At 36.1% G+C, this 27,666-nt stretch overlaps 4 protein-coding genes across 4 annotated transcripts in view; 3 read left to right on the top strand and 1 right to left on the bottom strand.

Moving 5' to 3' along the window:
* Positions 1-27,666, top strand: part of LOC143915612 (uncharacterized) — an 854,026-nt gene that overhangs the window by 356,285 nt on the left and 470,075 nt on the right. The gene's annotated exons all lie outside the window — the stretch shown is intronic.
* On the top strand, positions 1,385-11,191 carry LOC143915358 (angiotensin-converting enzyme-like). Its single transcript, XM_077435971.1, has 10 exons — positions 1,385-1,517; positions 5,167-5,652; positions 8,702-8,825; positions 8,950-9,277; positions 9,363-9,667; positions 9,738-9,901; positions 9,970-10,081; positions 10,152-10,549; positions 10,625-10,774; positions 10,852-11,191. Exons 2-10 carry the CDS (start codon positions 5,222-5,224, stop codon positions 11,012-11,014), a joined length of 2,175 nt encoding a protein of 724 aa, XP_077292097.1. The 5' UTR covers positions 1,385-1,517; positions 5,167-5,221; the 3' UTR covers positions 11,015-11,191.
* Positions 11,879-19,362, bottom strand: conv (insulin like growth factor binding protein acid labile subunit convoluted). Its single transcript, XM_077435974.1, has 20 exons — positions 19,270-19,362; positions 18,692-18,844; positions 18,461-18,620; positions 18,192-18,361; positions 17,959-18,111; positions 17,771-17,874; positions 17,602-17,700; positions 17,424-17,525; positions 17,207-17,351; positions 16,348-16,602; positions 16,091-16,263; positions 15,815-16,018; positions 14,179-14,413; positions 13,891-14,090; positions 13,743-13,827; positions 13,469-13,664; positions 13,308-13,385; positions 12,793-12,984; positions 12,436-12,712; positions 11,879-12,365 (listed from the first exon to the last, which is right to left on the bottom strand). The coding sequence occupies exons 2-20, from the start codon at positions 18,818-18,820 to the stop codon at positions 11,933-11,935; spliced, it is 3,390 nt and encodes a 1,129-aa protein (XP_077292100.1). The 5' UTR covers positions 18,821-18,844; positions 19,270-19,362; the 3' UTR covers positions 11,879-11,932.
* On the top strand, positions 21,473-27,067 carry LOC143915513 (carnosine N-methyltransferase unmet). The gene is made up of 8 exons (XM_077436206.1): positions 21,473-21,671; positions 21,756-22,062; positions 22,137-22,252; positions 22,323-22,464; positions 23,726-23,875; positions 23,955-24,106; positions 26,744-26,825; positions 26,900-27,067. The coding sequence occupies exons 1-8, from the start codon at positions 21,580-21,582 to the stop codon at positions 27,014-27,016; spliced, it is 1,158 nt and encodes a 385-aa protein (XP_077292332.1). The 5' UTR covers positions 21,473-21,579; the 3' UTR covers positions 27,017-27,067.

The following is a 27,666-nucleotide window of genomic DNA, read 5'->3' on the forward strand; positions in this document are numbered from 1 at the left end:
AGAGCCTAAGGGCGTATTTATGGTATTCCATATCTATGAACCTGACCCTTAAATAAATAGGTGTTGGCTGCTAAGATATCTTTTTTTTAAGTTTTATTTCATCAATATTTTCCCAAATAAAAACATATCTTAGCAGCTAACACCAATTTATTTAAGGGTCAGGTTAGGTTAGGTTAAGTTAGGGTTGGCCCTATGCATTTAAGATTAGGTTGTTAGGGTCGGTATTATTCGGTCTCACTGTCACACGCGAGAACTGAGTCAGTGAGACCGTATATCAAAGTAAAAACGTGAATGTAGATCACATACTAAAGTAGATACATATGTGAAGGTAGACCGCATACTAAAGTGGCACCAAGAAATATTCATTTGGTTTTTTTTTATTAAATTTATTTGAATCGAATAAAATTAATTTTATTTAACGATCGACTAATCAGAAACGATTACAGTCGTTGCAGTTTTATATATAAGAATTGTTTTAATAGCTCAGTTCCAGGGCCGTGCCATGCTATTATATAGTGATGTGGCCGCAATATTTATTGAATAAAAATAAAATATGTACTATAAATAAATGATCTTCAAGATAAATTACGTTATGTATCCCAAATTCTATGAAACCTTAGCGTGTTTTAAATTATGTGTGCCAAAATAACTTAATTAATTTGTATCCGAATACAGTTGTAGCTCTGAGAATTTTATTAACACCCAGTGTTTATGTAGCTAGTGGGGAAAGAAGTTTTTCCAAATTAAAATTAATAAAATACTATTTAAGAAGTTCAATAAGCCAAACAAAACTTAGAAATCAGTCATTAGTTTATATTGAATCTACATTAGCTGCCACTCTAGACTACACATCCCTTTGAATTTGACGAATTTGCTAAAGCTAGAAGGGAAAAACTATAGTAGATTGTTGTGCTTGATTGTCGTAGTTGATATCATTATTTTTAAGTAGTATATATTTTCAAAATAAAAATAGTGTTTGTACATTTTGTGCAGTTTTTTTAAATCACAATTGAAGAATCGAAGACTTGCATCATACAGGTAGACTTGAGTATACCTGCCGCACGGCCCTGCTCAGTTCAATCAATTTTTTTAAGTACTTTTGGATGTATGTGGGTTTTTTTATTGAATATACATAATATGTATTATGTATTGGTCGTGAGGAAAAAAAATGATAATGGTCTGAAGCTCCATGGCGTGAAGCCTTCGAAAATGAATTTGAATTTAATGAAACATTAAATAAAGCTTGAGATTTTAAATGATATCCTAAAAAGAAATGTATACCCGAATGTTGAATAATTTCAGCTAAATCCGACTCTGTACAATTGCTCCCGTACAAATAAGATATTTTTCCGGGACAATAAATCCTACCTACCTTTTTAAATTCAGTCGCTCTCGGGATGTGCTTCTGTTAACAAGTCCTCGTCTACACATCGAGTTTAATTTAATATACATACATCTTATTAAATACAGTACTATTTGGGTATTGTAAATGTTGGATATGGAAGAAATGGAATGAGGTATTTAATAAACCAATTTTATTAAATTTATCTACCTATATATACATATTTCCTTTTTGCAATCAAATATTTTTAAAAATTTTCGTATTAGTACACTTTCATTATAATACTTTATTGGATTTTGAACGTGAATATTTTGTATCAAAGTGGACCAAGTCAACAAATCATATAAAATGTATCACGATTCATTATGTGCCACTGTAAATTTAATAAAAGCTTAATCTTATGATGTGATAACAAAATTGTGTTTAAAAATATTTCCAATACGTATATATATGTACATTCTAATAAAAAAAAACCACCTTTTAACCAAATCTTATATTACATTACTTATTTTTTATTTACATTACAATATTTGTATGGATTATGCATTTCTGTAAATGCTATATTTTGAACAAATTTCTGGAAACCTTCAGAAACACACCGAATTATGTACAGTACTATGTGCATATGTTACAGTGAAATTGTTATTGTCAGTGAAATTATAATTTGGGTGACTCAAGAATATAGTGAGTACGGATTTAACAATTTAATTACAAATTCACTTCTTAATATCAGTGATAATTAATTAAATTAATAATTATAATTCAATAAATTCAAAAATATTAACAATGTAGAGTGTTTAAATAACTTGAGGTTTATTGATTATTGAAACGAGTGTTTAGAAAATTTTGAAATAAGCAAATCGAAATCAGGCGTCGGCTGATTTAGATTTTGATTTTGATTTTTTGGCTGCGCGTCGAAATCGACCAATATGTGATTATTAAGAAGATGTTTCGGGTCAGTGGTATTTTCATTTTAAAACAGTCTTTTAATGAATGGTAATGTAACGTAGATATTCAGTGATTGGTGCTCGTCGACCACTGGTTTACTAGCGCAAATCACCTGATCTCGCGTTCACGTATAGACGAGCCGTATACAACAACCAATAGGGTCTTGCGACCCATCAACCAATGATCTCTCTGTACGGAAAGTACCCGATGGGTTTAAATATCCGGCGGTTTTGGTCCGTGCTTCATTCGGAGCTGGCAGGTATATAATAAACTATATAATAAACTATCTCTACCACTACTGATGCTTCTTTCACTCCGATCTTGGAAACCATTCTACACGTCCACGCTACATTAGTGTCAGACAAGTGAAATCTTAACCCGTTAACTCAAGTGGGTCACTTGAAATTGTCAAATGAGTCACTTGGTGACCGCGGGTCATACATATGTATGTAGGTTGCCGATGCCTTAAGAGGGCTGGACACCAGCGCCTTGTATTGACACAAACGTATTACACTTCTCCCTTCCTCAATTATGGCACTAGACAAATTATTTTTTTAATATGCTATGGATATCCACCATTGGCATGTTTCTGTGGTTTTATTTTTTTGATTGGTTATTTTTTATAGAAGCTAGGAACCGCCAAACATCTATAAAATCGCCTCTTTTTTACACCCACGAAAAGAGTCCAGCGTGCTAGTATAACGGTTGATTTTTAAAAAAATACGACCACACAAACATAGAACATATCTTTCTCATACTGATAATGATGTTTTTTTTTAAATTGGTCAAGTTCCGGTGGAGAAAACTGGAGAATACGAAACCTCGATTTTGTCGATTTAAAATAGGTATTATCTGGTCGAGGCGCAACTGTCGCATTCACTCAATATATATATCGAAGAAAGGAACGGCAAGAAAATTAAGGTTTCGGGTATCCAGCCAGCAAATTATAATAATGTCTTCTTCTATGTATTTCGACGATAATGTGTGTTTCATTCAGTTTGGGGTGAATTTAAAAGCGTCATTCGGGTCGTCGTAATCAGTAACGTTATTTTAATAGTATTTCAATAGCAAGTCATCATCATCATCGTCTACAGCCATTCGCCATTCACTGCTGGATGAAGGCCTCTCCAACACGCTTGTACTCGTCTCTGTTTTGCGCAACTCTCATGCATCTCACCCCGCACATTTTCTTAATTTCGTCTACCCATCTTCCCTGCGATCTTCCTTTTACCCTTTTGCATTCTCTTGGGTACCATTCAAGCAACTCCTTTTTTTTTGTTACATTTTATACCAGGAAGGCCTTACAATTAAAACCCCAATGCGCCTTCCTGGCCTATTACAACCAATACAGCATTTTTATTTTACAAGTCGCATATATGAATTGTACATAAATTTTATTGAACGTTAATCATACTCAAATAGCGGTGACATAGTAGGTAGAAAGGATTTTAGCCAATTTTTAATCGGGAACTTTTTTAACAATGAAATCAGAGAAAATTGGCAAACTCTGATAGGAAACGATCGACCAGGAGTCACAAATATCCAGGTCTGACCAGCAGCTATAGATATACTCAGAAAATTTCTTTTCAATTGAGGTCAGCTCATGGGATCGAACCCGGCGCCTCTCGGTGTTAGGCAGAAGCTTAACGATCGAGCTATGCTGCTGGCTTTTGTCCACCTTTCGTCCATTCTTCTAGCCACGTGCCATTTCAATCTCTTTACTCTATCCACTACATATGTCCACTACCCTTGTCATACTTCTTACCCACGTGTTCCGCTTCCTGTATTTACTCGTTATGCCGAGCCTACAGGGTTCCATACTTATTTAAGTGCATTGGACTTTGGGTAGCATCTTGTTCAAGTTTCACATACGTCATCACTGGCAAAACGCATTGATCGAAGCTGTTTTTACAAACCTCCTTTACGTTTTTATTCAGGTAGAGTGGCATTTTTTATTTAAAAACAACATTCATTCGTCCAAATAAATGCACTCCATCCTAATTTCAAACGTTTTTTTTATTTCTTCTTCTTTACTACCGGATATGTCAATTATTTGATCTAAATATAAATAATTATCAACTACTTCTACTAATATAAATTTATTACACTGTTCGACACGAAAAATGGTTCAGAGACGAGATATATGTGTTTTTTAAATGGTGCGATTTTTCTATATCTTGGTGTTTCGTTTATTTTATCGAGGTAAGCCAATTATCAATAGAATTTTTGTTATTAATCCACAAGAATAGTATGTGGAATTTTATTTAATTCTCATATAAAGACAATTTAATATATTATCCCTATTAATTCAATTCAGATTCGTGTAAATACGACTAAATAATAGTACGAGTTTTTAGCTCGAAATTTTACCGATTTAAAATTCAGCACACTTCCATTTTATTACTAGATTCGTGTTCACTGGGCATAGATCTATAAGAAAAGTCATATCTCGTCTCTGAACCAAAAAAAGCACTCATTTGTCGAACAGTGTTATTGAATCATAAAGCATCCTATAAAATAATCTTAAGTAGGTATTTCACTATCATTCAATTGTAAAAAATTATAATTTCACTAATAGGTCCCACTAAATATGTAATTTTCGTAGATAAAATATCCCAGTGAATGTTTAATTTGATATGAATTCACTGAAACGACAGTGTTATTATAATTTCACTTTAACATATATGTATACTGTAAATATGTACATAGATACCTACATATGTACAAAAATCTAAAAAAAAAGTTGTGTTAGTTCACTTATACAAACTAACCCATTCTCGAAAGGCGATAATTCAAATTGATAGCATAAAAGCCTTTCACTGATAACGCCGCCATTAGTATTATATTAATAAAGCAAACTCACCCCATCCTTTCAGACGAGTCAAGTGGATACACAATTTATCTTGAAGTGTAAACTAAACATCACTCAACATGGAGTGTAAAATCTTTATTTGCATCTTCGCCATTATGCGTTCAGTGCTTGCGAGCGGCAACCATTTGGCAAGCAATGCCGTCACATATAAGATGGCTTCCATCAGACGGCAAATGGACGCGAGTTCTTGCGGCTATGGTGGCAGGCTCGCAGATTGCGAACAATTGACGAATGCTTGGTTTGCCGTCGTCAACGACGAAGCTCTGCGATTTAATATCCTGGCTTCGGAAGTGGCGTGGAAGACGGCCGTCGGAAAAGATGACGATGAGACGGAAGGTGAGGCCGTCGCCATTGGTGCGGCGAGATCAAAATGGCGGGAATACGTTTGCGAGCAAGCCTCCACTTTTGTGGATTCCATATTGAACGGATCACAAAAACGTCAATTGTACTTGCTGTGCAGAGGAGTTTCGTTCACCTTTAAAGAGACAAAGTAACTATTTTCATTATGACCAATAATATTATATTATGCAACTTATGAAATTAACAACATTAAGGCAACTTATAATGAATTTTCACTGTATTTGTCAGTGTGTAAACTATATTAAACACTAGTTTTGTGTTTCCTCTACCTAACCTAATCTATCATATCGTTTCCTACCCCAACTAATATTATATAATAATTTTTTGTATCTTAATTTTTTGCTTTTTTTATTATTACTTACATACCTCCTTTACGTTTCACTTACGATTAAATTCAGGAAAAAGTTTGCCTCTTATCCGATCGTTTTCATACTTTGCCATATTGCTCATTTTGGTCATCAATATAAGTAAATGGATCCTCCGCCATTACGATGGTGCAAAAATATCGTGTAAGACGCGTCTGAAATTTTCCCGGCGAGATAGTAGGTGACGTTTATCCACCGTTTGTTTATTAGTTTTAAACATAGATGGCGGTAGTAAAATAAAATTATTGTTTTTTTTATTCAAAATAATAATTTTATATACAAATTATAGAAGAGGTATGTTTTTAAAAAACTTTTTTTTGTTGTATTTATTAATTTTTTATTTTATTTTTTGTTTTCTTCCTCTCTTATCTTATTTTATTATGTAGACCATTGTGGCGCATTAGGTTCTTCCTGTAATGCCATAATGGTCAAAAACGTTAAATAAATAAATAATATAAAAAATTCCATTATAATACTTATCAAATTTAAAAAAATATATTGTTTTTATAAACTACTAGCTGTATTACCCGGCTTCGCTCAGTGTTTATAATATAAACCGCTTAAACATGACTAAGCTAATTTAATTAAAAAAAAAAAAAAATTAAAAAAAAATTTAAAAATTAAAAAAAAAAATAAAAAATAAAATAAAAAAAAAATCAAAAAAAAAATTAAAAAAAAAATAAAAAAAAAATAAAAAAAAAATTAAAAAAAAATTTTTTAAAAAATCAAAAAAAAAAAATCAAAATTTTTTTTTGCCTTCTAGGGCTTCGCCCTCGGCGCCCCCCTGAGCCTTTGCCTTCTAGGGCTTCGCCCCTCCACGCCCCATGAGCAATTGCCGTTTAGGGCTTCGCCCCCCTTAGTTAATGCCTTTAGGGCTTCGCCCCTCCGCACCCCCATGATTAAATGCCGTCTAGGGCTTCGCCCCCCTTAGTTAATGCCTTTTAGGGCTTCGCCCCCCGCGCCCCCAAGATTAATTGCCGTTTAGGGCTTCGCCCCCCTTAGTTAATGCCTTTTAGGGCTTCGCCCCTCCGCGCCCCCATGATTAAATGCCGTCTAAGGCTTCGCTCCCATGATCAGTTGCCTTTTAGGGCTTCGCCCCCCACGCCCCCAAGATTAATTGCCGTTTAGGGCTTCGCCCCCCTTAGTTAATGCCTTTTAGGGCTTCGCCCCTCCGCGCCCCCATGATTAAATGCCGTCTAAGGCTTCGCCCCCATGATCAGTTGCCTTTTAGGGCTTCGCCCCCCGCGCCCCCAAGATTAATTGCCGTTTAGGGCTTCGCCCCCCTTAGTTAATGCCTTTTAGGGCTTCGCCCCTCCGCGCCCCCATGATTAAATGCCGTCTAAGGCTTCGCCCCCATGATCAGTTGCCTTTTAGGGCTTCGCCCCCCGCGCCCCCAAGATTAATTGCCGTTTAGGGCTTCGCCCCCCTTAGTTAATGCCTTTTAGGGCTTCGCCCCTCCGCGCCCCCATGATTAAATGCCGTCTAAGGCTTCGCCCCCATGATCAGTTGCCTTTTAGGGCTTCGCCCCTCCGCGCCCCCATGATTAATTGCCGTCTAGGGCTTCGCCCCCCTTAGTTAATGCCTATTAGGGCTTGCGCCCCATGAGGCTGGGCCCCCCGGGCCCCCTACGGGGCCCCACGGGGCTGCGCCCCTTGTGGCGCCCCCTTTTGAGCCCCATGGGGCTGCGCCCCATGAGGCTGGGCCCCCCGGGCCCCCTTCGGGGCCCCACGGGGCTGCGCCCCTTGTGGCGCCCCCTTTTGAGCCCCATGGGGCTACGCCCCATGAGGCTGGGCCCCCCGCGCCCCCTTCGGGGCTTCACGGGGCTGCGCCCCTTGTGGCACCCCCTTTTGAGCCCCATGGGGCTGCGCCCCATGAGGCTAGGCCCCCCGGGCCCCCACGGGGCTGCGCCCCTTGTGGCGCCCCCTTTTGAGCCCCATGGGACTGCGCCCCATGAGGCTGGGCCCCCCGGGCCCCCTTCGGGGCCCCACGGGGCTGCGCCCCTTGTGGCGCCCCCTTTTGAGCCCCATGGGGCTGCGCCCCATGAGGCTGGGCCCCCCCGGGGCCCCACGGGGCTGCGCCCCTCGTGGCGCCCCCTTTTGAGCCCCATGGGGCTGCGCCCCATGAGGCTGGGCCCCCCGGGCCCCCTTCGGGGCCCCACGGGGCTGCGCCCCATGAGGCTGGGCCCCCCGGGCCCCCTTCGGGGCCCCACGGGGCTGCGCCCCTTGTGGCGCCCCCTTTTGAGCCTCATGGGGCTGCGCCCCATGAGGCTGGGCCCCCCGGGCCCCCTTCGGGGCCCCACGGGGCTGCGCCCCTTGTGGCGCCCCCTTTTGAGCCCCATGGGGCTGCGCCCCATGAGGCTGGGCCCCCCGGGCCCCCTTCGGGGCCCCACGGGGCTGCGCCCCTTGTGGCGCCCCCTTTTGAGCCCCATGGGGCTGCGCCCCATGAGGCTGGGCCCCCCGGGCCCCCTTCGGGGCCCCACTGGGCTGCGCCCCTTGTGGCGCCCCCTTTTGAGCCCCACGGGGCTGCGCCCCTTGTGGCGCCCCTGGCGGGGCCCCATGAAACTACTCGCTTTGCGCCCCCGCGGGAGTGAATCCATTGAAACGAAAAAAACAAATCGGCGCCCATGGATCGAAAAAAAAAAAAAAATCGAATCACGTGTTCGATGACGTCACCGATCTACGGACGACGACGACGAAAACGACGAAAACGACGACGACCAAGGATATTTACATACAAAGTCTCTTTCCAAATTATAGATTAGATATATCAACAAAATTAATATTAAAATTTATAATAATTGATTTTATTTTTTAGGAAGTTAAATAAAGTATTAAATGAGATGCAAAATATATATACTACTTCAAAAATTTGTATTAATGTCAATGAAAATACAAAAAATCAAAGCAGTGCAGATAAAATTAAGCATTATTTATTAAAGGTATTTAATATAATTTTAAGCTACTTTAACAGTGTTTCGAATCTCTGGTGAATTATTCATAACTTTTTTTTTATTTTAATAAAACTTCATGGTTTAATATACATACATACATGATTTTGAACAGATACAGTTTGAATTGGAAAGTCAAAATCAAAATATACCCACGACAATTCTTGACAGTAAGTTTGAGAACAATTTCAATAGACCAAATAAGAAAAAAGCGTCAGATCTTGCTGTTTGGAAAGCTGCACTGCTATATAATAATAATGGTGATTTGAAAGATATGGCATGCTTTTCTGGAGAGCCTGATCTCGAAAGACTCATGGCCAACAGTAGAAGAGAAGATGTTCTCAAGTGGATCTGGCTTGTTTGGAGACAAGCCGTCGGTCCTCCGACGAAACCTTTATATACTGAAATGATAGATGTCGAAAACAAAGCTGCTCACAGAAAAGGTATTAGAATACTTTTGATAGTTGTATCAAAGTAAATATGATATAAATACATATCAAAGTAAATCTGGTGTATATATTATCTTAGGCTATGTAGATGTTGGTGAAGTGTGGCGGGAGGAATTGGAAATTGAAAACTTAAAACAGTTGACTGATGAATTGCTCGATGATGTCAAGGAATTGTACCAACTCTTGCATGCCGTAGCAAATTTTTTTATAAAGAAAAAGTATCGAATTGGTGATGAGAATGTCAAGAGTTATATTGAAGCTCATCTCACTGGTAATATGTGGGGACAGAATTGGGAAAATATACTGGATATGATATTGCCGCTGCCTAAGAATATGGATTTGAATTATATGATTCAAAGAAAAAATTGGACTTCGCATGATATGGTAGTGGAGAAAAGTTTATAAATGAATATGAAATGCTATGCCTTTTTAAATGTACTACATTTTTTTTTAGGTTAAGCGTGCCGAAGACTTTTATGTATCTTTAGGTTTTCCTTGTATGACTGAAAAGTTTTGGAAGTATTCATATTTTGGAAACGATGGTCGTAAATCATCCGAGGACGATGAAGTTAAGTGTCATGGAACTGCGGCTAATATGTTCCGGAAAAAAGACTACAGGTTTGGTTAGATCAGTACTGTGAATATTTTTTGTAGAATTGCTTTAGAAGATATATATGTACTTTCAGAATGATATATTGTGCTAATTTATCTGTGGAAGACTTTTATGTAATCCACCATGAGTTGGGACATATTCAATATTACATGGCATACAAAGATAACTTACCGACACTATTCCTGGTATGAAAATATGTACATATAATACAATTGGATTATTAATATTTTAGTATTAATGTTGTATATTTTTAAGGATGGAACTAACTCAGCATTCCAAGAGAGCATTGGAGATGCCGTAATGCTGGCCGTTATGGCACCACAACATTTACTAAGATTGGGGCTCATCGAAAATGAATCAGTATATATTTATCCAAATCGAATTAAGAACAGTGATAAAATACAATTTGACGATGTTTTACTGCTGAGACAAGGCTTGTCCAAAATTCCTCAAGTGCCGTTCGCTTACATTATCGACAAGTACCGATGGGAAACGTTCTCCGGACAGATAAAACCCCACGAATACAATGCACAGTTTTGGAAATACACAATGAAATACCAAGGATTGGCACCACCTAACGGATTACAGAGGGGTGAAGAATATTTCGACGTTGCTGCTAAATATCACATTCCCGATAACACTCCGTATGTGCGGTGGGTACACAGTGTGAACTTGGAAAAGTTTTGTTTGCAGGGATTTAATAACACATTCGAAGGTGATTTTTACAGATATTTCCTGAGTAGCTTTTTGCAAATGCAGATATTCAAAGGCATGTGTCAGTTGAGTCTGTTTGGCAGTGTTGACCCTCAACGGAAGTTGCCGATGCCATTGCACCGTTGCGATGTGTACGGTTCAAAAAAAATCGGTCCAAAGCTGAGGTACGTACATAGGCATAGTAGATATAATTTGCAGTTAAAATGTTATGTGTATCTAATTTTGGAAAATTTATGTTAAGGGAGGTGATGTCAAAAGGAAGCTCGGTGCTTTGGTCAGAAGCGTTATTCAATTTGACTGGAGAGAATACTATTTCATCTACAGCTTTTCTAGAGTATTTTGAGCCGTTGAAGATGCATCTTATTCAAATAATTGAAAAATATAATATACCCGTAGGTTGGTAAGGTTTATCCGATACTGAAAATATTGGTTTCTTAAGTATATTATTAAATATTTAATGATAAAATGTAATATGTATGTATATGTAGATATGAGAATAATATTAATGTGAATCCTTTTCACATTTAAATCAATGTCAAAAAATGAATTTAGCATTATAGCAAAATAAAATGTCTTACTGCAAATTACACCTTATGACTAGAGGTAGGATAGTCACAGTGCTATCGATTGTTCGGCAAACCTTTAACAATGCATTTACAACCTTTGAACAATACACGGCCCCCTCAGGTTCCGGTGACTACTTATGACACAAATACGCATAAAGGTCTGTTCATACCTATCCAGCACGACCCGAATCCTGCAAGTATCCTGCAAGTACGGACAGTATTCTTTAGTACATTATATATGGACGCGCATGAATGCGTCAATGCGCATGCGCGAATGGAGTATGAATACGTCCATATAATGTACCAAAGAATACTATCCGCACTTGCAGGACACCTGCAGGATACGGGTCTTGCTGGATAGGTATGAACAGACCTTAACACGCATAAAAATGTTAGTTTTAATCAATTATAATTGATATTTGGCACTCTATTAGTGTATTTGAAATGCCAATTGAAGTTTTTGGCTGGCCAGAGGTCTTTGACTGATTAACCAATTAATTTGCTAAAAAAAACTAGCTCAATATAACCTAATTTTTTTTATTAATTAGTTAAAGAATCTAACCTAAAATTAAATTATTTTTTTTAAGATCAGTGAACTACAAGATGACCATAATTAAATTAAATTGGTTTTTCAGACTTAAATGTGTAGATTATTGATTATTACAGATTAATGCCAAAGTCATATTTAATTTTTTAATTTTTAATAACAAAATTTTAATTACATATATATTATACAGTTATTGAATAAGTATAAATTTACAAATAGTACATAGTAAAAATACATCCAAAAAATATTACAAATAAATTTGGAAAGATGGCAGAGGCCACTGACTGTAGACGAATTTTTCTCCGTCGAGTATTATTATCAACAATCTTCCTTTTTGTCAAATCCTCCCGTTTCAGCACACTGAAATCTTCAGGTAATGTCGTGCATTGACTTTGGAACCAACGTCTGGCACCGGTTGCAGAATCACCCGCCAACATACATAATTCAAATTTAGACGACTTTTCATCAACAGCACTCTTTAACTCGGCATTATCATCAAGATTGATTAAAATCTGCCGCTCGTTGTACAATATAGTTTTCGAATAGATCATTTTGTTCTCCGTATTTCTAATGACAACATGAAAGTCAGCAAGATCTTTGGAAGTCTGAACGTACCAGCGAATCAATATGGAATCTTGCGAGCTGAAAATTTTGATAATTTATAATTAAATTAATACTCAAACATTATACTGTGTTGTGATGAAAGACTTACAAATGCACATCTCTGAATACCAGATCAGCTTCAATATTGTAATCGGCAGTAGAGCTAACAATGACACCGGTCTTCTTCTCCAACTTTTCTCTGACTGCTACATTTTCAATACAATTTAGACGGTCGTCCGTCACCGATAAGAATTGAGCATCTTTGAGGGTCAGTGGTAATGCACAGATTATATCTGAGTATATCAACTCTGAAGAGTCCTTTTTTGGTAAGCGGTTCAAGAAGTGTTTCAGCGGCCTGGTGAAGCAGTCGCAACTCAACGGATTGCCTAGAAGTATTCATACACAGTATGAAAATAAGCTGATCAAGCAAAAAACTTTGACTTATCTTACAAAAATTATGACTTACCTCCAAAATGTACCTGCAAATTTTTATTCTTCATTTTATCCACCAATTCGTCGTCAAAATATTCCAAAGTATTGTTGCGAACATCAAGAATAGTGAGATTGGGAGCTGCATGTAAGTGATTGATGGGTAATCTTAGCAGAGCATTGTTGGAAAGGTTTATAATGTTTATATTTGGGGGTAGTCTAAATAATTCTGAAAAAAAAACGTAAGAAAGCATTAGACGAGTTTGATATTAGCCCTAAACTTTCGCCGTCAAGAGATAACTAGTTTACATATGCCCGCAGAAGTCTATCGTATGTGCTTAGCCAAATGTTATATACGAGCCATTACTATTACGAATAATTTGCAGGTGATCACATAGCTGCAGAAGTTTAATGTGTGCTGGCCGATTAAATACATAACGTATTTTATAACATATACATATAATAAACTATCGGTATTAATGGACACACTATTGCCCACATTAATCTGTTATATCAAGGTGTAAGTATGTAATAAAACTTTTAAAAGCATACCTTTATCAGAAGTCAAATCATTCAAGCCATTATTCGACAGATCCAATAATCTCAACGAAGTCAAGTTACCTATAACATCTAAAAATGAAAAAAGCATATATGTATATAGTAAAATCTACAAATTTACTTTATTTTAAAATAAAATAATGTAATGCAACTACTCTTTCTGATGTCGTTCAAAATATTATTTGATATATTGAGAACTTGAAGCTTTTTTGTGCCGAACATTAAATCTGATGTTATAACTGGCATTACATTGTGACTCAAATCTATTTCTTTTAAGTTATAAGGAATATACGGATCGCTGGGGAACGATTTTCTACCGATGAAACTGATTTTATTATAGCTCAGATTCACCTGAAATTATACACATATGTTTATAAGTATTAAGCCTGAAATGTATATGTACATTTAAATGAAAACTAAAGCACTTACCCGGTCCAACGACAAGCAATCGTCTAACAATCCATTAGTTTTATTTTCGATTCTTTCGAGATGATTTTGCGATAAATCCAATGATCTATAATGATATTATTTCTATACATATGTATCTGGAAGACTTTATAAAAGTTAAAGAACTTACCTCAAAGAAACCAATCCAAAAAATGCTCCATTTGGAATATAATAAATGTTGTTATTTCGCAAAGAAAGGGCTAAAAGTTGAAGTAAACCATCGAAAGCTCTGATGCTGACGTTATTGATTTGATTATCCGACAGATCCAAATCAAAAACGATCGGCAGTCTACCGAATGCGGCTTTATTCAATGACGTGAGATTGTTTTTCTAAAAAAAAAAATGGTACATGTTATAAATTGTTATTTACATATGTATATAAATTGATACAAATAGTCAAAATGATATACATACGTACATTCAACTTAACGTATTGCAAAGAACTGAGCGGACTGAGAGCTTCCCACGGAGGTTTCGTCTGAGACGTACCAGTCAAAACCAAAGTTTGCAGGGTGAGTAAACCTCTAAAACTCTCAGAAAACAATCCACCAGACAGTGGATTATAACTTAAATCCAATTTCAGCAAAGCGTTCATAGTTGGCCAAGTGTTTGCTGGTATTTCAGATATGTTATTGTATGACAGATCAAATTCTCTAAAATTTTCAGTTAGTTATTGCATCATAGTAAACGTTGTATATTATTTATTTATTTATAGTAGTTTTGGACCATTGTGGCTTTACAGAAAGAACCTACATAATGCGCCACAATGGCCTACATTTGATTATGAAAAACAGAAATATATAAAATAAAAAGAAAAAATGCAAAAGCAGAAAAACATGATAAAATGAAAAAAAAAAAAAAAAAAAAACAGAAAACAAAAGAAAAATAATACATAAGAAAAAGAATAAAAGTGTAAAAATCAAAAATGAAATCCAAAAATCACATTCTTAGTTTCATATTAAACAAAAGAAAAATAGTACATAAAAATGTACATAAGGAGAAAGAAAAAGTAACATAAAATAAAACAATATATAAATAAAAATAAAATCACAACGAGGCCCAAATGGAAGAGAGTAGATTAAGATTCCACTCATACATCACATTCAAATTAAGAAATTAATTATAAGCGCAGGTTTCCAGATAAATATGTTAAAATAATATCCGATAATCTACGCTCACCAAGGTGGAAAATATCACATTCAGGGACGGCAGCAACGATGTCATTGAAAAGTCGAATAGCTCTTGGTATAGGAGCCATTCGAAAAATAACTGTGCGAGCAGGAGGTACAACCATCAAATGATGATGTCTACCACGCACATAATTATTAGGGACATAAAGTCCCAACTGTTCCAGCAACAACGGGCATGACGTATTACCACGCAGTAGCTGGAGAACGAAACGAGAAGTTTCTCCGAAGTTCAAGGAAATTATACCCAAGCATTCCCAAAAGGAAAGGAGGAGGATAGAGATATGGGTAGTACCCATACTCTTTCTTATAAAGAAAACGAAGAAATGCTTTTTGCACTTTTTCGATAATAAGAGAGTAGTTTGCTTCATGCGGATTCCACACAATCGCATTATACTCTAGCTTAATTCTAACAAGCGAGCTCAAAAGCAAGCGAGAAGACAAGGGGTTGGAGAATAACCTAGCATATCTCAAGACAAATCCAAGTCGACGAAAGGAAACGTCAGTGACTGTCTTGATGTGGTTGTGAAAGGTGAATTGAGGATCAAAAGTGATACCTAAGTCGACCATAGATTCCACACGCTTCAACAACACGGATCCAATGGAATATCCGTGACAATAGAGTGAATTTGCACGTCCATAACTCATAATGGCACATTTACTAGTATTCAGTTCAAGCCCTAAACTGGAACTGAACTCTAAAACAGCGTTAATATCCGCTTGAAGGAGAGAGGCTTGCCTCTCATCCTTAACAGTAAATAATAATTTAACGTCGTCTGCAAACAAGAGACATGAAGCATTGCGTAGTACTTTAGGGAGGTTATTAATAACTATAGTAAATAATAATATATAAACTACCATATTTACCCTAAACTGATAGGCATCATGAATATTTTTTGCAGCATATTATGACTAACATCCATGTTCCGACAACTCGCCAAGTTTGAAAGGGCTCCACGAGACACGTCTTTGAGTAAATTATGAGACAGGTCCAAGTTTAAAACGGTGGGTAAGGTGCCGAAAGTTGGAGGCTTTATTTGCTCCATCATATTGTGGCTCAAATTCAATAATCTAAATTTTTGGTTAAAATTTACAATGCATAAAATAATTTATATATGTACTACATGTGACAAAAATATATACCTCAAGGAAAATAAGGGTTGAAAAACTGCACTGGCTATTTCTTTTAGCTGATTGTGTGAAATATCTACTGTATGAAGTTCGTATAGTTTCGGAAAAGTGCTTTTGGGTATTGTCGTGATAGCGTTATATGAAACATTCAATATTTTCAAGCCGGTCATATTTTGAAGTGGTACCTGTTGAAAATTGAAAATTCAAGTCTCTCTTCCAATCTCATTATATATGAATATACATACATTATAAAGGAATCGAATCCATACTTGATTCAAAGCTGTCAATTGATTGAAGGACAGCAAAAATTCAGTCGCATAAGTCGTAATGTCAAACGCTCTCGGCACAATTTGCGTTAAATTATTATGCGACAAATCCAGCACTGTAATATTGGCACAGTTTTCAAATGATCCCACTTCAATTTTTGATAATGCATTATGCGAAATATTTATATTAGTTAAGTACAGATTTTTAAACGACTGCTTTTGTATTTCAGTAATTTGATTTTCAGACACATCTATTATCTAAAAATGTAAATAATATGACTAAAATTATGTCTACAATAATAATTTTGCATATAAAGGACTGTATTTAATTGGTCAGTAAGTTATAATATTAGTCGATGACTGTTTGCCTATTTGTCAAAATGATTCTAAAATCAAACTGACCGATTATTGTAATTTAAATAGTACACTGAGTAGCTGTTAATATTTACTCAAGTAACCAGATATGTTAATTAACACATACAGTAATATTTTAAACAATAAAATACATAATATATCTCGTAGTTTTGGATTAATTGTCAAATAATCATTCTTCATAATTGTATGAAGACGTGACGTCACATAAACGAGGTTTCAGTATGGTTCCACAAAAAACTAATTTTTGACTGGTATATATTCATTTTAAGCAAATTGAATAGATGGCATTCAACTCTCAGTAATATATTCAACCAATTTTGAACCTTAAAACAGTTGAAATAGGCACATATAAGGCTCAAAATCCCGTGCAAAGTTCAGAAATTCTATTGAAGACAGCCGCGCTACAGACTTGTCGCCCAAAGCCTCCATAGAAGACGGTTAAAGTTTATGACCATTTAATTTGTTGCTTAATAAAGATATTTAATACCTCCACATAATTCAATTCGCTGAACATTTGAAAGTCAATTTTCTTAATTTTGTTTCTTGCGAGATCTATCGTTCCGATGCGAGTCACCGATCCAAATGTACCTCGACCGACGTCTGAAATTTGATTGTCAGATAGATACAACCGTCTGCAATCGAACAATAGTTTAAATTATTATAATATAGAACAATCAACAATGAACAAATATAGAATCAATTACCTAAGGAATCGCATTCCACGGAAACTGTTTGTATCCAATCGTTTCAATTTGTTATGGTTCATATGTAATACTCTTAGAACTGCATTTCGAGCGAACATACCACTAAAATAAAATAAGGTTAAATAAAAATGAAGATAATATTATTAGCAATTGGAAAAAATGTGAGAAAGCTTCTTACCGTGGCAGCTCGGCGAGATGATTGTGAGAGACATTGCACCATGAAAGTTTTGTAAGATCGGCTATATGTGAACTGTCTAGCTTAGTTATATTATTGTAACTGAAATAAATTACAATTTTTATAATTTTAACTTTAAAATATACAATAAAAAAAATCAATAATGCAATACCTTATATCCAAGACTTCAACATCTCGAAGACCTTTGAATTGATTTTTTTTCAGTGCCACCAATTTGTTTCCATGAAGGTCTAACGTTTTTAATTTTCTCAAAGGCTGTAAGATATTATATATAATAAATTAAAATAACATCAGTATTAAATAAAGTAAAAACGACGGTGTATTTTGTGTAACAATTACTTGAAATGATTCCACAGTTAACTCGGTCAAATTTCCATTGATTAAATGAAGCCTTTCTAACTTTCCAACACTTGAACTATCGGCGAATATATCTTTATCTAAATTTTTAATAAAATGTTGATCAATGTATAATATTGTTAAATTTCCAAGAATCTGTAATTTTAAATACCACATTATTATAATATAACTTACAAATGAATGTCATTGTATATATTTATTGAAAATGAGCATACCTTGAATGCTTCCTTTGGAAAAACTTCAAGTTTTGAATGAATCAAATAAAAGTCTTGCAGCGTTTTGTTTACACCCATAAAAGTCTCTTCTTCTATTTTAGCAATGGGTGTGTTTTCTATTTTTAAAATCCTAACTTTAAGCTTGTGAAACAACGGTCCGTACAATCTCGCTATATAAAAAAACAACTAACATAAATACATATGTGAAATGTTAAATAAAATCATTAACAACACATTAAGACATGCTTCTAAAAAACTTCGATACGAACCTATGTTACAGTCACTTATAATGAGCTGTTCTATGGGCATTTTCAACGATGCTAGATTACTGAGACCAATGCTAAGAGTAGCAAGGCCGCTGTTCATGCAAGTCACATATAAGCCGGAGTCGGTTCCTTGGTCGCAAACGCAAGGATGCAATAATTTCATCTATAGAACGGTATAAAGAAATTAGTCACTATAGAATAATTGTAAATGATAGAATTTCAACAATATGTCACCTTTTCTGGAGTCGGGGGACATCTGTAGAGTGGTCCGGGTGGTATGTATTCGGCACAACATTGTGACTTCCAATAGAGCAGCACAAAAACAAATATTGACCACAGATGTTTTGTATAGAATAAACTCATTTTATTATGACCTTTATTTTATACCTACAATAAATCAACGGCACTTAGTAAACGGTCCGATGACCTTTACGTATATTTGTTTAGTGTGAATGTAGACGATTATTTTTCTTTCTATTGTATAAAATATATAAAATTAAAGATAGCCTTAAAATAAACATTTTAAATGAATACATTATATACGTATGTATGTATGAATGGGTTTGAAATATGACCGCTCGTCGACGTTTCTTTAGTAAAAGCCGTATAAAAACCTTGGTTTTCAACGATTGCTAAAATCCAATCATTGACAATATTTGATATACATAAAACCACAATAGAAACTTTCACTATTTTAAATTAATTATAAATCTTATATGACTAAGATAATAGAATCTTATAAGAATTATGGAATTATGAAAACGTTCAATTGTTACAAATAATCTAAGAATTATAGTCAAATTAGTATTTACATATTGAATCAGCCTCAAAGACAGCGTATGACAGTTCCTTGTGAAGAGAAAGTTCTTTACGAACAAGGCCATCAGTCAATAGCCAGCTGTACTGGTCTAGAACGCCTGTCAAGGAAACAAAACTGTCGTCTGTGCAATTTTTCAACATTTTCTTTATTTAAATAATGTTTTAGACATGTTTTCATTAAAAATCCTAAATGAAGGAAATACATTCATAATGAATTTATATATATAATTTTTTTTTAGATTTTAGACTTAACATCGAATTTGATTTATTAACGAACTTGTTACAGTTTCAATGCAATTCACAATTTGAGTGCTTTCTGAATTTCTCCTGTTGTCCCTGTAGACAAAAATGTCCTTTAAGAACTTTCCATCGATCATTAATTTTGTTTTTAACGGATATTTTTGTGTGAATTGGCCGTTCTGTCTTTTTAATAAAAATTGTCCTGTTTTTGAAAAAAAAATGCCTCGATATCGAGTTTGGGGGAAAATATTGAAATTTTTAGCTGTGTGACTAAATACGTGAAGGAGTTTCTTCAACAAAATTATTCATTATTAAATGGTCAAATGGGTAAACGAATTATTTCACAAATTGCGATCGAGCACACGGCAATCGTTGCCACGAAAAACGCGAATACGGAATATCTGGCACTCGAGTTCTGGGCTAAGAATCGAGACCCCCGAATTTACTAAGTAGTCGGTAACGGCACTCGGTCGCTTTCCGCTAGAGTTCTCAGAACTGACAGCACGAAACCGTGGGACTGAGTGCCTTGGACCGTGGGACTGCATATCCGGGTACGTGCCTAAACAGCCATACACCCGATTGCGCCCCCGGGCAATTTTTTCTAAACACCCTTAGAAAAAACTTTCGCTTTTGGCGCTCTAATCTAAAATTTTGAATGGCTTTTGGTGCTCTAATTTTAAATTTTAAAGCGCCTTTGGCGTATCGTGTGGCGCCCTAACTTATATAGCAACCTCGGGTGCCGCCCAACCCGGCCCCCCCTAAAACCAGCACTGTGCCTAAACAATGGGGAAGTAACCGGACGTCGAAGATGCAGTGAGTGACCTGCCCTTTATAAGCAGGCACTTGGGTCATATCAAGGCCCCCTCATAAAAACCCCCAGTGAGATCAAACTCACGTTTTATCAAAGGCCCATCGACATCCTGAAGATGGGTATAGGCTAAACTAGGATAGATATATATCTAAAACCATAACTATAAGTTAAGTTAACCAAACTACTAACATAGAAGTATAACCGCTAAAAACAGAATTAACCATACTAATCTGTAACAGTATCCAGTGGCGGCTCGTCCTAATGGGCTGCTGGGCTGCAGCCCCTCCTATAAAATTCTAAAATATATGTTTAATAATACATTTAATATTTTATTTATTAATGATATTTTTTTATTAGTTGGATGGACGAACTATTGGGGCCTTCGACAGAGTAAATATTACTTACAATATCACCCATATCCAAAAGGGTGATATTGTAAGTAATGTTGACCGTTTCGAAGACCCCACTAACTTGTATGGTGACAGATGAATTAAAATGTTGCTGTACTGGCTGTAAAGTTTTACAGCGCCGCCCTGAACGCCACGCAGCCCGGAGTCTCGGAACGAAAAAGAGAAAGAGCTATTTGCAACTGCAGATAGCTCTTTCTCTTTCACTCACTCTGTCGTTTTGGGCTGGATAGTCGGCAGCCTTCGCCTGTTAAACGACATTCATCTGTCAGTTTGTGTAAGATTTCGCGCGCTTGATCTTACATTTGATTAGTTGAATCGCACGATCACAGCTTTATTCGTTTTCGTTACTCTTAATTGGTTGTGTACGAGCCCTCATCAAATCTTCGGTGAGTCGTTTTCATTTCGATAACAGCAAACTTTTTTCAAATCTGCTTAATTTTTTCTCGTAATTTTTATTTAAATATATTAAGATTTTTTTTTCTTTCAAAAATGGAAGAAAAAAAGAATTCCTTTAACAGACCTTTAATGGTGTGAAGCGACTTTGGCCTTTTATTTGAATCCTCCACCCACCCCTACGCAACAATACTTTGTAATATCGAGAGTTTTATTATTTAAGTAGAAAACTAAATTAGCCAATGACCTTGGCATGTCCCACAACTATTAATTTTAAGTAGTAGTAATATTAATTTTGAAAATAAAGACGCTTGTTGTGTCGAAGAGCAGTGAGCGATGGTCGTGTTGTGTGGTGCTACGGTCACGAATGCAACTAGCTTTTTTGCAGTTTGACAGAAGGAGTGAGATGGTGATCGGTGGCCGCTGATTGCCGGTTGCCGATCGAAGAAATGGAGAACAGATGGGGTCGCGTCGACCCTGAAGGGGAAGAGAGCGAACGTCGCCACTTCCACGATGTCTTGTCGGCCTTCAAGAGCTACAAGTAACTTGACACCACATCCTTCACCACTGTCTTCGAAGGTTATGTATTCGACCGGCGTCTATTAACATGCTCGTATATTTGCAGAGGTCACGCTCTTAAACGCGTCTCCAAAACGGATAGGTTCATGTCGACCCTCTCGCATCGTCATCAAGAGTATTTGGAAAAATACAAAGAGGCTTTGAGTCAAATCAAAGAGTGCATACGTCAGAATGATATTGTTGTGAACAGTATAATAAGCGACGCAACGGCCATATTTATAAATGTGCCGAGTTCAAAGATTAGCTTGCCGGAACACAATGGTGATGATTTTGAGATGTCCGATAACGAAATTAACAATGGACAGGAATGTAAAAACATTTCCGACAAACCTAAAAATGAGGACATCGAGAAGGTTTCAATTTTAAATCCGTCGATTATGTAGGATTTTTTTTATTTTTTTATTATATTGTTTATATTATTTTTCAGGTACAGTCCGTGTTGAAACAGTTTGTCCGAGATTGGAGCTCCGACGGCGAGATCGAAAGAAATCAGTGCTACACACCGATTATAGACGTAATCCAAAAAGAATTTCCAGATCCGAGGTAAACCTTTTGATGATAATAAACGTTCACATTTCATTGAATCAAAATGCATATTTGTGATATTTTTTAGGGGTATTACAGTTTTGGTGCCCGGAGCCGGTCTCGGTCGTCTCGCGTACGAAATGGCAGTACGAGGCTACAGCTGCGAAGGCAATGAGTTTTCACTCTTCATGCTCTTCGCCAGTAATTTCGTTTTGAATAAGTGTCGTAAGGTGAAAATTTTTTTTGACCTTTAAATATTTCTTAATGCCCCTTCCCGCATCACCTCGTCAATTATTTGATGACATCCGCGTTGGTCTTCAGCGGATGCGGATTCTTAAATCTTCTTCTTCTCAATGCCTTGTCCGCATCTGGACGTTGGCGACCACCTCGTCGATTATTTGAAGATATCCGCATCGGTCTTCAGCGGCTAGGAACAGATCTTCGGCGTTCATATCGGTCCACATGCGCATGTTTCAAAGCCAAGACAGCTTTTTCTGCCAATGCATTTTTTGCCTTCTATTTTCCCCATGGTTATCAAACGGAGAAATTCGTATTTTGGACCCCGTATCATGTGTCCGAGGTGCTCCATCTTTCTCCGCTTGATGACAGAAATAAGTTTCCTGCCTCTCCCCATCATGCCGAGTAATGTCACAGTCCCATAACACAAAGTCAATACAAAGTAAAAACACAAAGATACACATATGTACAGAATCCAAAAAACATACATGTTTGGGTGCCACTTTAGTATGCGATCTACCTTCACGTTTTTTACTTTAATATGTGGTCTCAGTTCTCGCGTGTGACAGTGAGACTGAATAATACTGACCCTAAAAACCTAATCTTAAATGAATAAGGCCAATCCTAACTTAACCCAACATAACCTGACCTTAAATAAATAGGCGTTGGCAACTAAGATTTGTTTTTTGTTTGAAAATATTGATATAATAAAAGTAAAAAAAAAGATATCTTAGCAGCCAACACCTATATATTTAAGGGTCAGGTTAGGTTAGGTTAAGTTAGGTTCACATATCTACTTTAGTATGCGATCTACTTTCATGTTTTTACTTTAATATGCGGTCTCAGTTCTCGCGTGTGACTGAATAATACCAACCCTAACAACCTAATCTTAAATGAATAAGGCCAACCCTAACTTAACCTAACCTAACCTGATCCTTAAATAAATAGGCGTTGGCAACTAGGATATGTTTTTTGTGTGAAAATATTGATGAAATAAAAGTTAAAAAAAAAAATAGATGTCTCAGCAGCCAACACCTATATATATATATATCTATATATATATTTAAGGGTCAGATTAGGTTAGGTTAAGTTAGGGTTGGCCCTAAAAAAAACAAAAATTATAATAAACAGGTCGTTGCTATGATACAAATCGACTGCGATTCAAAGGTAGATCGCATGCTAAGGTTGACCGCATAGTAAAGTGGCACCCATGTTTGATTATATGAAATCTATTTCATGCGATTGCATTAGCAGGTCAATGGCCATAAAATATATCCATGGGCGCATCAGTACGTCAATAACTTGACTTGCGAGTCCCAAATTAGAGAGGTGAAGTTTCCCGACGTGGATCCGTACGAAATCGTCAATGCCGAGTTTTCGATGACTGCCGGAGACTTCCTCAAAGTGAGTGGTGTTCTTCCACTACCAATCAAACACATGCATTGTTGTCTTTTTTTGTTGTTATTGATTTGTTTCCTTTTAGGTGTACGTGGATCCCGACAAGTGGGACTGTGTCGCTACATGTTTCTTCATTGACTGCGCACCCAACGTGATTGTGTTCATCGAGACTATATTTAACGTATTGAAACCAGGGGGTATTTGGGTCAACCTCGGTCCGCTATTGTATCATTACAGGTCTCGATATACATATGTAGTATCCAATAGTCAATCGATACTTTCAGAATGCTCTCCTATATAAATAGTAAAGGCGTATTAAAGTCACAATGAGACCATGAATGTTTAAAGGCGAAAACACATTGAAATGAATGGCGCGGCACGTCTCCATGGCTTTCAGTCAAGAAAGGGCGTTCCCAGTTCATTGTTAATTCGTACGATCTTATTATTTCGACAAGTTTCTCTTACATTTCTTCAAATATGGGATTAACCGTTATCAATCAGTGTCAAGCTTATATCGATACAAATACAAAATATCGCCGAAAACACTCCAGGGGGTGATTTTTGGGACTGCATGCCTCAGGAATGGCTAGGCATGCTTGGATTGTTTTGCAAAAACAAAAAAAAACACGTGCCGTGTGCCTCTCAGTGTGGTTTCGCCCAAAGTCCCTGTTTAAGTAGTTCATATTATCATAATGTTAATGGCCTTTTTTAAGTTGACTTGGTTTGCCAAACTCGTTTTAAAAAACAATACTTCTACTTCTTATGTTATTTCACATCTTTCTTATATATTTATTTATATAATTTTAATACATACTTCTTTTTTTTTAATTTAATACATACTTAATTACAAAACTTCAAAACTACATATACACTAAACTTATATGCACTGTCCCTCACAGAGGTGTCTCCTCGCACTCGACTTCGACTTAAAGTTATTAATGAGGGTTTTATTTTAAGGGGAGTAGGGAGGGGCAATAGATTTGTAAATTTTAGGGGCGCCCACGAGTTTTGGGGACTTTATGCTTATGACTGTTCTTCGTGACTCGTCTGTCACACACGTCTTTGTATTGAAAGTAAGGATCGAAATACCGAAAGTACCGATAGCGTTAGTATCGGTATTTGACCGAAAATAAGCCCTTTGGTAATACCGGTATTAAAAAATTAAACACCGATAGTATCGATTTTTTTCAAATTCATACATTTTATTTGTCGAATACGATATCTACATGGCTAAAAACTACGAAAACGACCAATGCGCATATTTTTATGATTCATATTACATATATCTTTGTCTGTAAAATTGTTTTGATTTTTACTGTTTTCCGATACATATCGTTAAATACAATGGTCAGCAACATTTTCGGTATCGCGGCCTCCTTACAAAGTGTCTCAAGTTCGCAAACCTTTTCAATTTTAATTTGAATACAAAAATGCTTACTCCAAAGTGCTGATTATTCTAAATTATATAACGTGATAAAATATATTATTTGGTACATTTTTCAGTACGATTTATATGTGCATATACAATGATGACACGACAGTGACTATTTTTCTAATTAATGTATGGAAAAAATATACAATTTTTCTTTCAACAACAACTAATTCCCCAGCTGATGGTTGATTCGTTTGCATCTCTTTTTTTTTTTGTTGTGAAAATATTGATGAAATAAAACCAAAAAAAAAAAAGATCTTAGCAGCCAACACATTTAGTCAAGGGTCAGGTTAGGTTATGTTAAGTTAGGGTTGGCCCTATTCATTTAAGATTAGGTTGTTAGGGTCTAGGGTATTTTCTTCGCTGCTGACGATATTTTGATAGAAATGCTTCGAGAACATTATGGAGTGGCAGGAAAAAATTAAAATTATAATAAACAGGTCATTGCTACGATACAAATAAATAAAAATAGTCGACTGCGATTCAAAGTTGGATCACATGCTAAAGTAGCACCCAGTTTTGTTACCGAATATCATATATTTGAATGTGATCATCAACGTACATATGTATAAATGTATACATGTGTATGTACTAAGCTAATTTTATAATTCGACAAATTTTTGCCCCGGGCGTCATTTACTCTTGCTACGCCACTGTTCCCAGGTTTTAGAAGGAAGCTGGTCTGTCTTAGAAATAAACACTGACAAAATCATACTTGCAAATCTTAACTTTCAGCAAAAGGACATAACATATGGTAAACGGATTATTGCGCAAATTGCGATCGCGCGCACGACAATCGTTGCCAAAAAAATCGCGAATACGGAATATCTGGCACTCGAGTTCTCGAGAAACTCGATTGATGGAGTTTTTGGGTGCCAGATGTTCCGTAATCGAGATTTTAGCGACGTGCGCGAGATTGCTTTTTGCGGAATAATCATAGAACCATTATATACATATGTATATGTAGTCATGTGCATGTGATTAAGAAATTTTTAATATAAAATCAATTTAGAAGAAACCTCACTAGAAAAAAAATGGTAATTAGATTATTACGCACATTGCGATCGCCCAAAAGACACTTTTTGCCATGAAAATCGCGAATACGGAATATTTGGCACTCGAGTTCTCTTTAGTGTGATAGTTATCGTTAGTATGATAGACTTTTCGGCTGCCAGATGTTCCGTTATATAGATTTTAGTGACTTTTGGGCGAGCGCTTTGTGGGCAATAATCACCGAACCGTTCAATTCCAACCCTACATGTATATACTATTAAATGCCTTTCAATTTGTGAAAAAGTCAAAATTATTCGTGTTGAAATATTATGTTCAGTATTCCGTGCATTGACGTCTATTCATTTGATTCTGAGAGCATTCCGATCGACTTTGAAACATCCCATATAAATATCTTTGACTTAGAAGTGACGATGTTTGAATTCTTACAGCGACATGGCAAACGAAGATAGCGTGGAGCCGCCCTTTGATATTTTGTGTGATATAATCGAAAAGACTGGCTTCGTAATGGAGGTCAGTATTCGTTCAGTATAAGTACGCATCGAATATCAGTAAGCCAATATTAAAGTTGTCTATGTGCATTTCAGTTTCGCAAGACGGGTGTTAAGACAAGATACGCTCAAAACCCAAGATCGATGCTTCAGTACGAGTACGACTCTGTGTTTTTCGTTTGCAGGAAGCCCAACAAAATTAGAAATGCCTAGCATGTTTATATTAACTATTCGAAATTAAAATTTAATCTCAAGTTTATCATCAATTCCCCTTTTTGTTACTATTTATAATTATATTAATTTTATTAATTAAGGTTCTATTATGTAAATTTTTATACAATTTTATACCTTCGTTGACACACCGGTTTTTTTTTGGTGGAATGTATATAAATACTGTAATTTGATGTATTGTGAGAATACTCGAAATAATTTTACCTCTAGTTTATATATAAGTGTATATATGTATATATAAATAAATAATGATAATTAACATGTAAGTAAAGTGAGGTTAGGTTAGTATATATATATATATATATATATATATATATATATATATATATATATATATATATATATATGTATACATTTGTATATATAAATAAATAATGATAATTAACATGCAGGTTAAGTTAGATTAGGTATATTAATATTAATCAATAAATATTAATAATTAACATGTAAGTTAGGTTAGTTTAGGTATATTATTCAATAAATATTGATAATTAATATGTAAGTTAAGTTAGGTTAGATATATTAATAAATAAATATTGATAATTAACATGTAAGTTTGGTTAATCAACGTATGCTGTTGCATACACGCTTATTATACATTACCTATATTTTTTCAACGTATTTCTTTTAAT

The sequence above is a fragment of the Arctopsyche grandis genome, chromosome 8, assembly GCF_051622035.1.
Source record: "Arctopsyche grandis isolate Sample6627 chromosome 8, ASM5162203v2, whole genome shotgun sequence".
In the NCBI taxonomy this organism is placed as follows: Eukaryota; Metazoa; Arthropoda; class Insecta; order Trichoptera; family Hydropsychidae; genus Arctopsyche; species Arctopsyche grandis.

Bases quoted from the DNA above. Each gene is read 5' to 3' on its own strand.
- LOC143915513 (XM_077436206.1), top strand. From the start codon at position 21,580: ATGGAGAACAGATGGGGTCGCGTCGACCCTGAAGGGGAAGAGAGCGAA. The intron at 22,063-22,136 runs GTTTCAATTTTA...ATTATTTTTCAG, and splicing joins AAAATGAGGACATCGAGAAG to GTACAGTCCGTGTTGAAACA. The intron at 24,107-26,743 runs GTCTCGATATAC...GAATTCTTACAG, and splicing joins CCGCTATTGTATCATTACAG to CGACATGGCAAACGAAGATA.
- LOC143915358 (XM_077435971.1), top strand. From the start codon at position 5,222: ATGGAGTGTAAAATCTTTATTTGCATCTTCGCCATTATGCGTTCAGTG. The intron at 8,826-8,949 runs GTATTTAATATA...GATTTTGAACAG, and splicing joins TTAAGCATTATTTATTAAAG to ATACAGTTTGAATTGGAAAG. The intron at 9,668-9,737 runs GTAGTGGAGAAA...ATTTTTTTTTAG, and splicing joins ATTGGACTTCGCATGATATG to GTTAAGCGTGCCGAAGACTT.
- conv (XM_077435974.1), bottom strand. From the start codon at position 18,820: ATGAGTTTATTCTATACAAAACATCTGTGGTCAATATTTGTTTTTGTG. The intron at 14,091-14,178 runs GTACGTATGTAT...TTTTTTTTTTAG, and splicing joins TGCAATACGTTAAGTTGAAT to AAAAACAATCTCACGTCATT. The intron at 12,985-13,307 runs GTATGCTTTTAA...TTTTTTTTTCAG, and splicing joins TGATTTGACTTCTGATAAAG to AATTATTTAGACTACCCCCA.